Raw genomic sequence first — 18,336 nt, 5'->3', positions numbered from 1 at the left:
TATATTTATATAAAAAGACTAATAATAGTTATAGACATTCAGCACATTCCATTAAAAAAAACAAACAAACAAAGAAAAGAATAATATCCACACAACAGCAAAGTTCTGTTGCTGTTGTGGTACCTGGCACCATTTTTTCTATTAGCCTCTTAATCATCACCTGGAAAGAGAACATTCTAGAGTAATATCATTAAATGTAGCTCTGATAAAGCACGGTCCCTACTATGTATCATAAAGCAGGTACTAGATATTTTACATTCATAGAGGTATGATACAGTACCGTCCTACATCAATAATACTAGATTCAGTTTTGGTTTGAAATTTACTTTGTCTGCAAATAAGATATTCAACACATTCCTGGAAACATTGGCCAGAGCAATCAGGCAAAAGAAAGAAATGAAAAGAATGTATATAAATAAAAATAAAAGCCTGATCCCCAACCTTTGGTGGGAGGAGGTGAAACTTCCAAAGAGATGAGGGGAGGGCCAGGGATTTAGCACAGTGGCCACGCCTCACAAGCACAAGGTCCTGAGTTCGATCCCGGTACCAAGGGGGAAAAAAAAGAGAGAGAGATGAGGGGAGGTCATCTTCTTGAAAGGTTATTGAGACCTAACTTTCTTCTCTCCTTTACATCCTGGCCAGAAGGTGAACTGTTTTCTCCATTACTCTTATTACCATGATTTGCTACCACTCCATAGGCTAAAAAGCAATGGAGATGACAACCATAAAATGAAACCTCCAAAATTGTGAACTAAAATTCTCTTTATAAGTTGGTTTTGTCTTTTTTAAGATGGTTTATCTCAGATATCAGTTTTAGTAATGGAAAACTAACACACTAGCCTCTATTTGAAAAATTCTGTTTAACAAGCAGCCAGGTGCAAGTTATGAATACAAAAGTGAAAATTCACAGAGCCTTCTTCATTACTTTGGGAGGGAAGAGTCAGAGATCTTTTTGAAAATTCAATCAAATCTGTGAGCAATTGCCCCTGACACCGCAAATGTGTATTCAAAACTATAATTTCAAGAAATTACTGTTTAAGAGTCCATTTCTTACTCTGTTATGATTCATGGATCATTCTTTAAGAATTTGTGGTCCAGTAGAATGTTACGGCATGTACCTAGATGTTCCCCAAGCCTCATGCAGTCAAAGGTAGGGCCTTTCCAAGGTGGCTGGATCTAGAATGTGTGATGCTGGGATTAAGGGTATGTGATTACTAAATTAGTCCACTAATTGGTCCTGGGTGTGAGTGCTATCAGTCCTAGATAGAATATAAAGGGACAGAAAGAAGCTGGTATTGCCACTTGTTGCTTACTGCTTATTACTGTTGCTGCTTGTATTCTGCTCTGTGATGCCTTTCTGCCATGCCACTCTGCCCTGGAGCCAACTGATTATGGACTGACACCTCTACAAATTGTGAGGCAAAAATAAACCTTTCCTCCTTTAACTTTGGGTGTTAGGTATTTTGTCTCAGTAAGGAGAAAAGTAACAAAGACATCAAAACAATCAATGTCCTGAAAAGAAATTCTAAAATATAATCGAGATATATAGTGTAATGCCCTTATAACATGCTTTAAGCAATGACTATTTTTAAGTAAAAAGACCGCTTCATTTATACCAAGATTTTCAGACACAGCAGTACTTGTGATGTTCATTTTAAAAACTGACAAAATTCTACTAATACAATTATTTTTTGAATTCTAGTTATGCCAGTAATAATACACAGTTGAAAAATAATAGCACAATATGAAAGGCAAATCATTTATTAGGTCTTCAGACGGTAACACTTTGTAATGAATGCAGCTTTCCAAATGCTCTCTGTCCATAGTTGAAAACTGACAAATTCTAGCTGATAATGTAGGCAATACAGTAACTACACATATAAATTATGAAGAATGACTGAGAAGCTAGGCTAAACTCTTAATTTCATACTGGCTCAATTCTCACTAAAGAATTACATTATCAAATTTCACCATAAAATCATACATAACCTTCTATCAGAACTCCAAATATTATGAATTAATTCAATCAATGGGTTTCCTGAACATTTAGACAGAAATAGATGCACTGAGGGCCAGGGATTTAGATCAGTGGTTCCACTCCCTGCCTCACAAGCACAAGGTCCCGAGTTGGATCCCCTGGTACCACAAAAAAAAAAAAAAAAGAGCTCAAGAAATAGATGAACTGAGAATGAACAGTAGATATTTAGTCTAGAGAAAGAAAAAGTAGATATGAAAGAGGAAAGTAGGAGGAACTTGACAATCACAGTGCTAACATTCACCCAACAATACAACTTCATTACTTGTCTGTTTTATAATCTTGGACAAAGTGATTAAGTTATCCTCAATTTCTTCATTTGTAAGATGACACGGAATAACACTTTCCTCAAAAAAACTCTTAACATGATTAAATGACATGAGCAGAAAAGAAAATGTTCATACTTGTTAAACAATCAATAAACAGACTTATTTATTTTTACAGAAAATTTTGGTATTGACAAGCACTTAGCTGTCTGACCAAGATTACAGTAGGATACATAAAATTTAGGTCAGCATGATTTGAAGAATAGGGATTAAAAGATGCAAAAGTACACTTTCTTTTTTCCTGTAAATTCTATAGAACATAATCTACTACTCTGAGCACCCAAAACATAAACCACTTTGTGCTAAAACAGGACAGTTTTAAACAGGTTTCTATGGGCTAGCCTGGAAACTAAAATAGTGTAATGAAACAAGTTCCAAGTTCAAACCCCTCTCTTACACATGATCTGGAAGGCAACCTATTCAAAAATTAAGGACTGCTTATTTTTTCTTTTGGAATTAAACAGTTTGTCTTTGCAAGCAAACAATTTCTAGGAAATGTAATTCAAAAATTATTCATATTAATTAGTAGCTGCTGCTAAGTATAAATCTACTATATCATATCACTCTTATAAAAGAACTGAGATAATTAATATTTATTAAATTCAAAGAGCATGATGAATAGAAGCTTCCCAGATATCTTTCTCAAAGTGAGGTAATGAAACTCTTTTTTAAAAAGTCTTTATCCTAACAAGTTTTACTTGGAAAAGTTTTCACTTTTCCCAATGGGAGCTAACTTTTCTCTTATCTCACCACAGTTGTATGCCGGACTCAAAATGCCATCCCTCCCTTTTATGTCTAATTTGAAGAGCTGCCGAGAGCAGTTTACAGCTTGCAATGGTAAAGCAAATAAAGAAGGATTTCCAATAAGGAATTTAAGTGAGGACTTTAAGAAGCAAGTGAGGACTTAAAGAAGCAACTGATGACTTAAAACAAGGAATAATAAAATCACAAGTCATTGGAGTGAATAAAAACTGCAGAGCAGTGACAGAACTAAATCCCACTCACCTAACCTGCCACATCCCTAAGTGGACATGTTTTAAAATAATGCAATATAGTGAACAGGACAAGGCTTTTAGGACCAGATTTAGTTGTAAATCCCACTCTGCTACAAAATACTTGTTAAACAAATTAATAACTCTATATCATGTTATTTCTATCTGTAAAATGATAAGATCTATTACCATAGTGCTATTAGATTAACTGGAAAGTTACAGAAAACATAATGCTTGCCCCATGGTAATCATTCAAAAATTAGTACTCATAAGCTCTCATTTAACCAACAATGTAACTCCGTAACAGGGCAGTCTAGATCTGCACTGTCCGCTAGGGAAGCCACTAATTACATGTGGTAACTGAGCATTTGAAATGTGACTAGTCTGAATTGAGATGCACTGTGAATATAAAATACTCACTAGATTTTGCAGATCTGGTACAAAAAAAAAGGAACAGAAAATATCCATCAATAACTTTTCTATTGTTATATACATAATTATTTTCTGGCTATACTGGGTTAAATATAATACTAATCACATTGATTTCATTAGTTTCATTTTGTCTTAATGCAGCTACTACGAATATTAAAATTTTATATGTGACTTCTATTAGATTTCTACTCAACAGCTCTGGTCTAAACAAATCACATTATTAACAAAGTTTCAAATGAAAAATGTGAAATTTTTATTATGTGCTTTATATGAATTATTTAGGAAAATGAAGATCCTAATGCACTTTAAATTCCTACTAATTTAAGCAGTATGGCTTAAGTATCTTATTTATCAAATCAATTTATTTTATACTTGCTAATCTCCTGATCATCCCTGTTTAATCAATTACCTATTCATAGGAACACACCTTATCTTCCCACTTTGCTAATAATAGTACCGTGTTATTTTACAAATTTGTTTGTTTGTTTTTTGGTACTGGGTATTGAACTCGGGTCCTTGCACTTGTGAGGCAGGCAGCAGAACCACTGAGTCAAATCCTTAGCCCTACGAATTAAAGAATAGCATGTGACAAGCTAACCTCTATCAACTATATACACTGTCTAGTCCTCAGATAATGTTAACAGAAGCTTACTATAAGGCCTTACATCTTAACAAATATTTTACTGCCTTAAATTCAATGCTATATTTTGGATTAAGCAGCATATTACATCTCTGACTTTCCTATTAGCAAATCTACTTTCTTGTAGTTAGCCAGGCTAAAATCTAGTTTCAGATTGTGTTTTATTACCCATTACCATTCTTGCTCAGTTCTAGAAATAAAGAAGGCACTAATTAAGTAATAAAAAGGTAACTCCCTTTTATCTGCTCAAACAGCTTGAGAGAATATTTTACTGATAAGAACTACAAATTCAATCAACTTTTCTTAGTACTTTTTACTGACAGCATGATAGAGTACTGAACATATATTCCTTAAATTATATTACTATAGCTAGAGACTCCTAACTTTTAAATAATATTAAAAGTATAGAGTTCATATCATTTCACATATATGCAAAGCATTTCCATAGATATACCACTTTAGTTCTTTACAAAAATTAGTGACTGGAAGTAAAGTTAATTTTACTATGTTCTCAACTGACGGATACAAAAAGCAAGGCCCAGAGGTTATGAGTAACTTATTTGCCCCAAGTTAGCAGCTGAGAATAAGATAAAGCACATTTAATACCACTGCCTGGTGAGTAAGATTGTAGTCTCTCAAGTCACATGGTGGGTTGAAATGCTGGCCTTAACACTCAGATGTGAGATCTTGGACATGGCACTTATAACTTTATTTCCTCTAAGTTTCAGTTTTCAGAAAGAGTTATCAGTAGTCACTCTCATAAAATTTTAAATGCTCACACATAGAAAGTACTCACTAAATGTTTCATCTTAATCATTTTATCATTTCATCAAATTCTGAAAGAATGGACATTTGAAGATGACGTTTTAAAATAAAATATTTTGTCATAAAAATACGTTTAGAACATCTTGAACCATCATAAACGTTCAGATATGTAAGTTTCATTTTTGTGAAATTCATTCTTAATATCACTCCCTTTAAAAAAACACTATTTCTAAACATTTTCATGAAAAGAAATCTACATTTAAATCGTGTGATATTTAAACATGAAATTTTCAATTGAGAAAACTGTAATACAAAAAAGATTAAAGGAAGGATCAACTAACACTAAGAGTTGGGCTTATCCAATTATTTCTTCTGAAGTAAGTTTAGCAAGAGAGCATATTCAAATTTTCAGAAATTAATTTTTAAAGTTTTCTTTCACAAGTCACAATATACAAATTTAAAACACTGTAGGGTAACCAAATCCCAATTCTGAAAACTAGTTCCAGCATAAATATTTAGGAAAAGAATGCCAGACACAACATGAGGATGGACAGGCAGACAGTATAAGGGTGAAAAGTGTCACTCCTATACTTCTAGAGTATATACTCATTTTCTGGTATTACTTGGCACATAGAAAAGTTCTCAATAAATACTGAGTGAATGTATGAATGAAGAAATGAAACTTAAATATTTCTAGATCAAAGAGAACATCTGTGATCCCATGGGAGGTATCATTACAAAGCTAAAAGGTGACCATGACCATGGTTCTTAGCTGTTGCTACAAGAAGCAGATATTCTAAGACATATTCTTCTAATTAACTTCAATGGCACTCTCTCCGTGTGCAAGTTCTGAAAATTACACCTGAGTGGATTCTTACAGCACAATCTTCTTTTACAAGTATAAGGTATTTTCAGGAATTAGCTATAATCCACAAATTCCCAAATATATGGCTAACAGCAAAACAAAATTAATTTCCTGTCATGTGCTAAAATATCTATTTGTTCCTAAAAGATTTCTTTTCTACTCATGTCACATTCAGAGTAACAGAAAAATTGTTAGTGCACACTTCCCACCCATTTAGTTCAGGAGAGCTGAACTAAACTCTTGCAAAATTTTGCATCCAGGCATTGTTTCTAAACTTTAGCTTGCCACTTACTATCACTATAGCTTACAGAAGAACTCAGAAGTCATGCTGCAAAAATGTTTAGCAAAACACTACAGGAAAGCATAAAACAATAAATCTGTTACCCAACAAAAGAAATGGTATAATTTTAAACTTTATTCCTCTAGAAATAAAGAAAACAGGTATCTGAGAAATGAAGGCTTCCACATAGTTTCAGACATTATCACTGTGAGTATAATTTTTATAATCTTTTTCAAATTTCCTTAGAAATACATTTCTAAATGTGAATTTCAATTGCAGAATGTTTGGTAAATATTAAAACCTAAGCACTTTCTTCTGGCAACTCTTTAAAAATTATTTCTGACAGCACAGCTAATAAATTATGTAAGTGGCATTTTTTTTCGTGTATTTTAATGCCACTTGTGAAATTCAGGTTAAAGCAAAGATAATTACATTTTTGGATTATTAAATCTAAGGTTATTGATCAAATATACTGTTACTAGTTCACTTTAAAACCTATGTTAAAAATAAAATTTTGGGGGGGTACCCGGAATTGAACTCAGGACCTTGCACTTGTAAGGCAGGAGGTGGCACCACTAAGGTAAATCCCCAGCCCAAAAATAAATTTTGAACATAAATGTCAAAATCTAAAGTTATAAACAAATAATTGTTATAACAATTACCACAGTTAGTACTAAGCTGTGTTCTCAAATTAAAAGGCAACAATTTTTAGTGTAAAATAAATATGGGACTAGAATAAAAATATACCAGTAATAAACTTTTCATAAAAAAATCGCCAACCCTTGTTTATCATATATTCTGGAGCTTTCTAATATAGTATACTACATTTTAAAACCACTTATAAATGGCATTAAATATCTCTGCACTGAAGTTATATCTTTTTATTTATATAAAATATTTTTCAGCCAAGCGTGGTGCCACACACCTGTAATCCCAGCACTTGTGAGACTGAGGAAGGAGAATCACTGCCAGTTCAAGGCCAGCCTGAGCTACATAATGAATTCAATGCCAGCCTGATTTGCACAGTAAGACTCAGTCTCAAAAGGGGGGGGGGGTGTAAAGAATATACAGTATAGAGTTCTTGTATATTTACACCCATTAAAAGACAATCCAGCAGAGTGGTTAAGAGCTATTATCTAAGTTTAACTACTGAGTCTACATTTTCTGCATGAACCTGAGCAAGTTCCTTAACATGCTTATCTTTAAAATGAGGTAAATATCTATCTTATGAAGATTAAATAAATAAATAGTTGACACTATTTAATGCTGTTATTAGTATTATTACTATGTGCCATGTACTGAGCTTTATTTTACATGTATCATTTCATTAATTCTCATTTAACCCAATTTTACAGATGTATTTAGACTTACATTAGCTAAGCAACCTGTCTTAAGTTAAAGGGAAAAAAAGGTAGCAAGGGCCAGTATTCCAACCCAGGTTCTCTATACCAATGTTTTCTCGAACTAGGACCCATGGGAATATTTATGGAGATGCACAGGTTTTCATTCTGATGATTTTAATTGTAATTTTCAAATGAAAGACATTTTTATAAAGTAGATGTTAATTTCTTGTTATCATCAAAGTAACATAGGCAAACGTGGGAGTCACAGGAATATTCCTAGAGATCTAGTGTTTTTTTCAAAGTAGTCAAGTTTTGTGTCACTAGCCTCAAGCCGGGGATTTAGCTCAGTGGCACTGTGCCTGCCTTGCAAGCACAAGATCCTGAGTTCAATCCCTGGTACAAAAATAAAACAAAACAAAGAATGAGAACAAAATTCTTAAGCTCATTGTAATTTCAGATACCAAGTTCTGGAAGTTTAGGCTAATCTAATTGCTTAAAACAGTAAAAATTAAAAAACAAAAACCAAAACAGAAAAATCACGTATGGCACTTCTTTGCAACACTTGGTATTGGAGTAAAAAAAATTAAGAAAGAAATAGTAAAAGGTAGCTATTCCTTTAGTAAACAGCACTAGTATTCACAGCCCCTATCTCTCATCTTTACTCCAATTACACATGTACAATAGCTCACAGGACATTTCCAGTTCAGCAACTTAACCAATACAACCAAAATGAATTCATTTTTCTATACATTTCCCCAAACAAGATCTTTTTTGATATCTGTACTTCATCTCATGGTATTACCATTCTCTCAGTAACCCAGATTTGTGGCCACAGAATAATCTGACTGAATATAGAGAATAAAGAAAGTTAAAGCGATCACAGCAGTCACCCATCTTTTATTTCTTCAAATAGATTCATAAATCCACTCCATTCCCACAATTATCAACCTCCTTTAGATTTCATAACTCCAGGGTTTATCACCTCACCCCTTCACTACAATTCTATTACTATTCTACCTATATTATCTGTTTATCCTTCTTAAAAGACCAATTTGATCACATTAGTTCTCTGCTTTACATCCTCCACAGATTCCCATTGCTCAAGCCACAAAATCAAGTCCAAACTTGAAATTCAGGGGTTTTTATCATTTAAACCTGAATGAGCTTTCAGTGAAACTTCCCGTTTTACAAAAGTGTAACATTCATCACATAGTATCCTACCTACATTTCTTAACTATTTCCTGTGATTTTAACTAGCAGAGAACTCTGAAAGGAAAAGTTTTTTTTTTTTTTTTTTTTTTTAATATTCTTATCAGGAATAGAGTAAGTATTCAAATAGAGTTAGATAATGAGTTAATCAGTGCATATGTTCAGTGATCCCTCAGTATGGATAAATAATTGTTTCCAGCCCCTCTGGGGGAATAACACTGCAGATGTGCAAGTCTTTTATGTAACATGACATTACTTGCATAACCTATGCAAAATCTCCCCCATGCCTTAAATTGTTCATATTATTTATAATATCTAATACCATGTAAATGGTATATAAATAGCTGCTATATTGTATTGTTTAGGGACTAAAAACCAAAGAAAATGCACATGTTCAGATGTACTGTTTTCAAATATTTTTGATCTTCAGGAGGTACACATAATTTTTCAAATATTTTTGGTGCACTATCAGTTGAATCCATGAAGAACCCATGGATGCAGAGGGCCACCTGTGTTGGGGTCCTGATAAGTGATCATTTAACCAACATATGTTTACTGAGTAATTAATTTATGCCTTGGATACTAATGAGACTTCCCTCTACTATGAGTTTACACCTACGAGGCAATAACACTAAGCACTTTGTATACAGTAATTCACTTAATACTTAAAGCCATCCTGAGGCAGGTATTATCATCTTTATTTTTAATTTGAGGCAATTAAGTTTCTAGTAAAGTTACAGAGTTGACAGAAGACAAGTGAGATTTCAACTCAAAAACTGAGTGAAAAATCTGTACAGTTTACCTCTATGTTCTTCTACAGAAAGATTAATGCAAGAAGTTTAATCTATCTGACATGGTGGACTACACAATTACATACTACAATAAATGCTATAAAGGATGCAGAGGATCTTATTTGAGCAGAGAATAATGAGCCAGGGTCAAGAGCGGGGGGGGGGTTAAAGATGTCCAGAGGCAATACTTTTAAGAACAAACAGAAACTGGCTAACAGAGAGGAAAAATATTCCCAAAGAGAATAACATATGCAAAGGCACAGAAGAATAAAATTCCAAGACTTATTCAGTGAATATCAAGTAGTTCAATTTTCCAGAAAATAAATGTGATAAGAGCGATTGGTGGGAAATGAACCATAGATTAGAACATTTTAGCCAAGGAGTTTAGATTCAGCCCATAGGAGGAAGCCATTGAGTAATTTTAAACAAGCGATGATTATATGTGTGCTTTAGAAATACTGCTCTGGCACTGAAAAATGGACCGGAAGGGCTATAGCCTAGAAGTAAGAACACCTATTAGGTTAGGGAAAGAGTTCAGGCAAGAAACTAACCTAAAGCAGTGGTGATGGAAAGGAAAAGACTGATTCAAAAGTAATGCAGGATAGCAACACAGTTTGTAATAGCTAAAACTTGGAAACAGCCCATTTGCCCATCAATTGGAAACTGGATAAAGAAGATGTGGTTTTTCTATAAAATAGAATACTACTCAGCCATAAAGAATGAGAAATTAGTCATTCATAGGAAAATGGATACATATTGAGGATGTACTCGTAAGTGAAATAAATTAAGTCACACATGTATAAATACCAAATAGTTTCTCCGCTGTGAAAAACTATAATAGTACATAAGATCCTAATGGGATAATTAACAATATGAAATAGGAAGAAAAGGGCTAAAGGTGTAGGGAAAGTGGGAAGGGTAGGGGAAAGGGAATAAGGGAAAAGAAAAAAATATGAAAAAATGAAAAAATGGAAATAAAGTATTTGTAAATGGGGAGGGGAGGAAGGGGTGAAGGGAGGGCAGGGACAAGGGGAAAAAATGAGAACCAAGACCTGTCATGTAAAGGTTCAAGATCCCAGTAATGAATGTAACTGTACTGTATACCTAGAATGCACCAATAAACTCAACTAAAAAAAAAAAAAGTAATGCAGGAAAGAGAACCACAAGACTTAGTAACCAATTAGGCTGGCGGCTGAAAGGAAGGAATCCAGGCAAATGCAAAGCTTTCTCCTAGGCTCTAGGAGGATAGAACACAAGTAAAGAAGAGGAGGGCAAAAACAAAGTTAAAGTAAGAAAAGCATCAATTGGCACTGGTACTTCTGGTACAACCAAAAGATGTCCAATAAAACAAAAAGGTAAGTCTAGAATTCAGAAGAGAAATCTAAGGTGAAGACACAAAATTGAAAGGAGAGGGAATTAAGCTACCCTAAGAAATGTGTAGAAAGGGACAGGATCAAAGATAAAGTTCCAGATACTAAAAATATTTAAAACATAGGCAGGAAGGAGTATGAAAACTAGGAAAATGTGATAATGCAGAAAAGTTTAATAAAACAAAGAGTTGCAAATGCACTGAATGAACCAAAGGAGGAATGGGAACTGAGTAATCAGTGTCTTGAGGGAGAAAGGTTACACAGGAATTATTGGTAACTAAAATTAAACTATATAGGACTGAGTGAATAGGAGGGGAGGAAATACAGTGAATTGCTTGGCTGAGAAGAGTAGCACCTGGAGAATAGAGCTGAAAAATGGCAGCAAGTGTAGCATTTTTTATAAGATGAGAAAGTGACTAGTGGAGAGGGAGATATGTAAATGATACCTTGTACTTAAAATTAATATATGGAAAATTATTCATGATATAATACTAACTTTAAAAAATTAAAAATCAGGTTGCATTATACATACATATGCATGATGTCACTTCAAATTCAGACACGACCCTCAAGGCCGTTAAGTCCACTATGATTTGGCCTGTGCGTAACCTCTGACTGCATCATTACTTCATCATTTGCCAGTCTTTTTTCATTCACTATATACCAGCAACACTGATAACTTTTTTTGTTGGTACCAGGGATCAAACTCGGGACCTTGTGCTATAAGGCAGGCAGTGGAATCACTGAGTAAAATCTCCAGCCCCTGATACCTCTTTCTGATCTTTCAACATACAAGCTTGTTCTTGCTTCAGAAGTCTTGTACTGGCTGTTACTTCTGCCAGAAAGTTCTTCCTGTCAATGGCTAAATCCTTCAAGTCATTCAGATTTCAGTTCCAAATTCACGGCAGAGAAGCCTACCTACTTTTACGTCATACTGCGTTATTACTTCACTCCAACCCTCCAAACTTGCCAGCATTTCCTTGTGTTAACTAGCAGTATCTGAAATTATTGTTTACTTGTCCATCTTCCCTCCTAGAAAAGAAGCTCCAAAAAGACAATTTCATTTTCCAAAAAAATCTATGTATTATTCACATTATTTCTGTTGATTCTGGCATATAATAGGCATTCTACAGTTGAACAGAAATTTACACACATACATATTTACATGAAAAATATTAAGCTCTGAACGGTTCTAATTTTGAATTTACTACTATCAGGTGTGAGAGTAAGAGTAGGAAGAAGGGTATATATAATACTCACTTCTATATAAGTAATGCCCTTTACAAAATAATGACCATGAGCTTAAGGCATCCAATCCAGTCTGTTTTCTATTTTGGGTATGGGTGTATGTGTGTGTGCATGTACTGTTATGATCTAATCACCTATGGAACAATCTGAGTGCAGGATGATCCTCAAGTTGATTTGATAGTTCTAAGTCAAAATCCTAAACCTTCAAATAGGAAAATGCTTAAAAATCCAACCTCTACTTTTTTAGATCTAAAAGCAATAATTTAATAAATAGTAAAAGTAATCTAATAAAAATAGGTTGATAAAAAAGCCAAAGATTAAATGATTAAGAACAATTTTAAAGACTAATTTACACTGTACATAATTTAAATAATAACTAATGAGAGTTGACTGTCACCTATAACCTACAATCTTCTGGTGAAATTATTACTCAAAGTAAAACTACTTCCTTAGGCCCATTATTTGACCAAAGAATATATATATACCCACATATAATACCCACTCATTTCTGTTTTTTGTTTTTTGTTTTTTTTGGTACCGGGGATTGAACTCGGGTCCTTGAGCTTGCAAGGCAGGTCACCGAACCGCTGAGCTAAATCCCCAGCCCCACTCATTTCTATTCACATTTTCTATATAAGTCATGCCCTTTATAAAATAATGGCTAGGAGTTTAAAACAGACAATCTATTCTACTTTCTGTTTGGGGGTTAAGCATCATAATATTACAAAGGATTCAGAATACAAAAATATAGGGAGTACAAATTAGTCACTTTGAAACCTTAACACCATCAGGTGACCAGACTAACTGAACTAGCATATACTTCTTTTCACCAGGGTACACATGTCAAGTATACCAAACATTTAAGTACACATTTTTACTTTGATTTGAAATTTCTGCCTGAATTTCTACAATGAGTATTTAATGGAATAAAAACTAAATGTTAAATAACTAGAAAATGCACTACAAATATCAATTACAGAAAATGACTTAAACATTTCCAGAAATAGACCAAATTTCATCTGAACTTATAAATAATAGCACCTTAAATTTTTTGCAAAACTATCTCATTCTCATAGCAAGTCGAAGGACAGCAGATATTTTACTCCCATTTAGCATGTAAGAATGAAGCTCAGAGTGTGGCCTAAATCATCAAATAAATCAAAGCACCTTCATCTTAACCCTGTAGTCATTTTTTTCCCATTATCCAGGCTACTTCACATTTTCCATTTGCTAAAATCTAAAATGCTTTATGATCTCTTCCGCGCTACTTACATGAAGGTGAGAAGAATACCAACATTTCTTCCCATCCAATTCTACTTGAAATTTTACATATAATATTAATTACTCATCTTAATATTGATGAAAAAGATGTGAACTGAGAATTGTGCTCAACAGTAGTTCTGTATGAACGCCTACCAAATGTTATTTTCTTAATCATAATAAAGGTACCCCCTCATCTAGAAAGCTCTCCACAAATGATATACAAAATAGTGTTAAGAAACAAGCTATTATAGCCTTTCTATACACAAATGACAGACGGAAAGAGAAATAAGGGAAAAAATTCCTTTTACAATAGCATCCAAAAAAATGAAGTATCTAGGAATCAATCTAACAAAAGAAACAAAAGATCTCTACACTGAAAACTACAGCACTCTGAAAAAAGAAATCGAAGAGAATATAAAAAAATGGAAAGATGTCCCCTGCTCCTGGGTAGGAAGAATCAACATAGTGAAAATGGCCATACTACCAAAACTGCTATATACATTCAATGCAATGCCAATTGAAATTCCAACACTATATTTCACAGAACTAGAAAAAAGAATCCAAAAATTCATTTGGAACCACAAGAGACCTAGAATAGCAAAAGCCATTATAGGCAACAGTCACATGGCACCAGGTGTAACAATTCCCAATTTGAAACTATACTACAAAGCCACTGTGATAAAAACAGCATGGTACTGGCAAAGAAATAGGCCTGAGGATCAGTGGAACAGACTGGAAGACACAAAAACAAATGCAGATGTACTCAGCTACCTCATCTTCGACAAAGGAGCTCACCATCCTCAGTGGAGGAAAGATAGCCTCTTTAATAAATGGTGTTGGAAAAACTGGATATCAACCTGTCACAGATTAAAATTAGACCCTTATCTTTCGCCATGCACTAAATTAAAATCCAAATGGATTAAAGATCTAAATATTAAAACAGAAACATTAAACTTGCTGGAAAGTAAGTTAGGCAGAACTCTGGAAGACATTGGTATAGGAAAAGACTTTATGAACAAATCCTCAGTAGCACGGGAACTAGCAGAAAGAATCAACAACTGGGATCTCATCTTACTAAAAAGCTTCTGTACTTCAAAAGAAACCATTAGCAGAACTAAGAGACAATCTACAATGTGGGAAAAAATTTTTACCAGCTGTACCTCAGACAAAGGACTATTATCAAGGATATATAAAGAACTCAAAACAATCAGTCCCCCCAAATATAAAGACCCGATCCAAAAATGGGCATCCGAAATGAACAGACATTTCTCATACAAAGAAGTGAAAGCAGCAAGAAAATATATGAAAAAATGTTCCACATCACTGGTCATTCGAGAGATGCAGATGAAAACAACACTGAGATTCCACCTCACCCCACAAAGAATGGCTGCTATCAAGAAATCACACAATAACAAATGTTGGCGGGGTTGTGGGGAGAAAGGAACCCTCCTCCATTGTTGGTGGGAGTGCAGACTAGTGCAACCACTATGGAAATCAATATGGAGATACCTCAAAGAGCTTGGACTGGAGGTTCCATTTGACCCAGCCATCCCTCTGTTGGGTATCTTTCCAAGAGAACTAAAAGAATCATATCACAGAGAAGTATGTGCACCCATGTTTATAGCGGCACAGTTTGTAATAGCTAAATCTTGGAAACAACCTATTTGCCCATCCGTTGGAAACTGGATAAAGAAGTTGTGGTTTTTCTATAAAATGGAATATTACTCAGCCATAAAGAGCGAGAGAATAGATTCATTCATAGGAAAATGGATACATATTGAAGATATACTCCTAAGTGAAATAAATAAGTCACACATGTGTAAATACCAAATAGTTTCCCTGGTGTGAATATACTGCAACAATGCATAAGATTCTAATAAGATTACTGACATTTAGAAATTTGAAGAAAGGAGCTAAATGTGTAGGGAAGGTGTGATGCGTAGGGGAAGAACAAAAAGGGAAAAGAAAAAAATGTGAGAGAATGAAAAGATGAAAATAAAGTGTTTGTAGACGAGGAGGGGAGGAGGGGGTGAAGGGAGGGCAGAGGTAAGGGGAAAAAATGAGAATCAAGACTTGCCATGTAGAGGTACATGATCCCAACAATGAATGTAACTGTACTGTATCCCTAAAATGTACCAATAATCTCAATAAAATTTAAAAAAAAAAAAAAAAAAGAAACAAGCTATTAATGGGAAATTAAATCTTAGTCCTACTACTCATTAACTGTACACCCATGGATACTTTTATTAACTTAATCTCATCATTAACCATAAAATAAGGATAACATCACCACTCTCTGTGAGCTGCTAGGAAGACTAAATGAGATAATATGTGAAAAGCACTGCGCTCTTAGGAAACGAGCAGATCACATAGACAAGGGATGCTGGTAGGTACTGGTGACAGGTAAAGCCATTTATGTGAACTGTTTAATGTTCAGCATGCCCTTTAATTTTTCCACCCAAATATTTGGGACAGGATATAAGACAGAAATTCCCAATGAAGCAATTAAAGTTAAGAGCTTGATTTCACTTCTCTTCAACCCTTGTAAATTAAGCAATATTGTAATCTATTATTTATCTTGGAATTAGTTGTAACTAAATCAAAGCTTACACTATTCTGCATCAGTTAACTGCAATTTTCAATCTATTCTGAAATAAAATGACATAATGAGCCAAACCATGACAGAGTGAATTCTTGTTGGAAGAACAGAAAATCCTCAGGAAAAAATGGGGGAGGGCCTAACACTGCAAAACATGTATTCATCAATTCATTATACACTAATTACTTTCTTTTAATCTTCACAAGCATTATCCTAGGCAGTGTTAGCATCATTCTATAGATTAGGAAAGGAAAGATCTAAGCATTCTCCCCTACAGGAAGGAAGGCTCTTACTCAATTCAAGGCCTTTCCTCTTCTGGTAATGTCTGCCAAGAATGCCACAGTCTCTTTACAAGGCCATCTTCTCCAGTTCCAAGTCTCACCTCAAATAGTACACCTATTCTGACCATCCAATCTAAAGTAGTACACATCACTTACCCTATCCTTTTTCCTCCACAAAATATATGTTCTGTATTTATTTTTATATATGTGCTTAAGGAGGAATAAATGGACTTATTAATGTATCCTCGTTGTGTATATAAGATGCTGGTTTAATGAATGAATGAACACGCCTGCCTACAGTCATTCAGCAAGTAAATAAATGGCAAGGCCTAGAAACCAATCCAAATAAATTTTAATGCAAGCTCCTGAACTGGCTTATCATAGTGATAACTACTGTTTTCACAGTTGGGAGGGGAGGTGCTTTGGGCTGGAAATCAATTAAGAGATATTCCTTACTGCTTTTAAAATATTCATTTTCTTCAAATAAATGACAAAACTACCTACACATATAGTCATTCTATAAAATATTTAACTTGGACTTCAAAAGGTATTATACTGCCTTTTAGAATCACAGGTCAACTTGAAAAAAATACTCATAACATTTCCGAATAAAGGTAATACTTCTAGACCCCCGAGTAACTGGCAACTGCACAAATATTTAAGGCTAAAAGACAGTTAAGTCACACACAAATACATTTTGGTAATATTTGCTTTGAATTTCACACCATACAAGAAAATTTTAAAACCAACCATAAAAACTACCAATCTGATAATGGTAATGTTCTTTCTTAAAGATGATATATTCATTCTGTTGTATTTCCTTGTTAAAACTATGTTCTTGCAGATAAGTCACCTCATGTAAAGTGCTACATGCAACTAAAGCAGATCACTTACTACATTACCCATAGGATTTAATACTTACTGAGTCCTCCATCCTCGGATACTCCTGTCCCTCTCATCCCTAGGTAAGTCAGTCCCAGTATTAGGAAAAATAAGCAGGCAGCAGTTAGGAGAACCATGGACAAGTAGTGTGCACTGAAACTTCCTGGTAGGGAAACCTCCTCCCGTTTAAACTGCTGGAGAAGTTCCTCCTCTGGTTCGGAAAGTTTCTGTTTGTTATATGTGTTTTTCAGGTAGGTATGATTGGAGCCCGTATGGTTGGCGTGATTGATCCTGAGTGCACTAGGGGCGGCTCCAGCACTGGGAGGGAGGCTGTTGGAATAAGTCCTGGGGGAGTCCACACCGAAGGCCCCGCCGCCGCCGATGTGATTGTTACTTTTAAGAAGGGAGCCTGTAGACGAATCCAAGGTTGAGTCCAAGTCGGGAAGCGGCGGGGTCAGGAGGGGGGCCAGTTTCTTTGAGCTAACACGGTATCTAGGAATGGGGCTGGAGTCCACTTGATCGCACCCACCTCCTTGCTCCGCCGCTGCCTCTTCGAGGTTCCGACTCCAGTCTAGACTCCCTGCAGCCGCCGCCCTGTCATTCATCGCAAGTCCTCCCCCTCCTTGAACTGAGGTCTCCAGCCGGCTGCCGGCAGATTTAGCAGTCAAAGGGGAGGCAGCCTTACTATGGCTGCGTCTGGGCCGATGCCGGGAAAGGGAGTCATCCTTTTGTACCTGTCTGGTGGAGGCCACGTCGTCATCCTCCTCTTCCTCCGAGTCCGAATAGTTTTCTCTGCAGCTGTAAGGAAGAAGCCGGCTGCCGTTCACTGCTCGGCTCGCCCACAGCGGCTCCTCTGCCTCGGGGTCTGCGTCCTCCCCTTCGTCTCCCTCCTCCTCCTCGTCCTCAGCCGCCCTATCTTTCCCCGACGGGATCTGTAGCTCCGGGCCCTCGGATCTCCTGGACCCCCACCAGGAGTGGGGCTTCCTCCGCTCCGCTGAGTGGCTGTTAGTCACCT

At 35.4% G+C, this 18,336-nt stretch overlaps 1 protein-coding gene across 1 annotated transcript in view; it reads right to left on the bottom strand.

The window, feature by feature from the left end:
• Lemd3 (LEM domain containing 3) overlaps window positions 1-18,336 on the bottom strand; it is a 60,993-nt gene that overhangs the window by 41,937 nt on the left and 720 nt on the right. Inside the window, exon 2 of the mRNA XM_019205988.2 lies at window positions 17,362-18,334. Coding sequence (XP_019061533.1) covers window positions 17,362-18,334 — 973 coding nt within the window. The remainder of the gene's footprint in view (window positions 1-17,361; window positions 18,335-18,336) is intronic.

This window comes from Fukomys damarensis, unplaced genomic scaffold (assembly GCF_012274545.1).
Source record: "Fukomys damarensis isolate Sample0158 unplaced genomic scaffold, DMR_v1.0_HiC HiC_scaffold_15, whole genome shotgun sequence".
NCBI lineage: Eukaryota > Metazoa > Chordata > Mammalia > Rodentia > Bathyergidae > Fukomys > Fukomys damarensis.
This window is presented reverse-complemented; position numbering and strand designations above follow the sequence as displayed.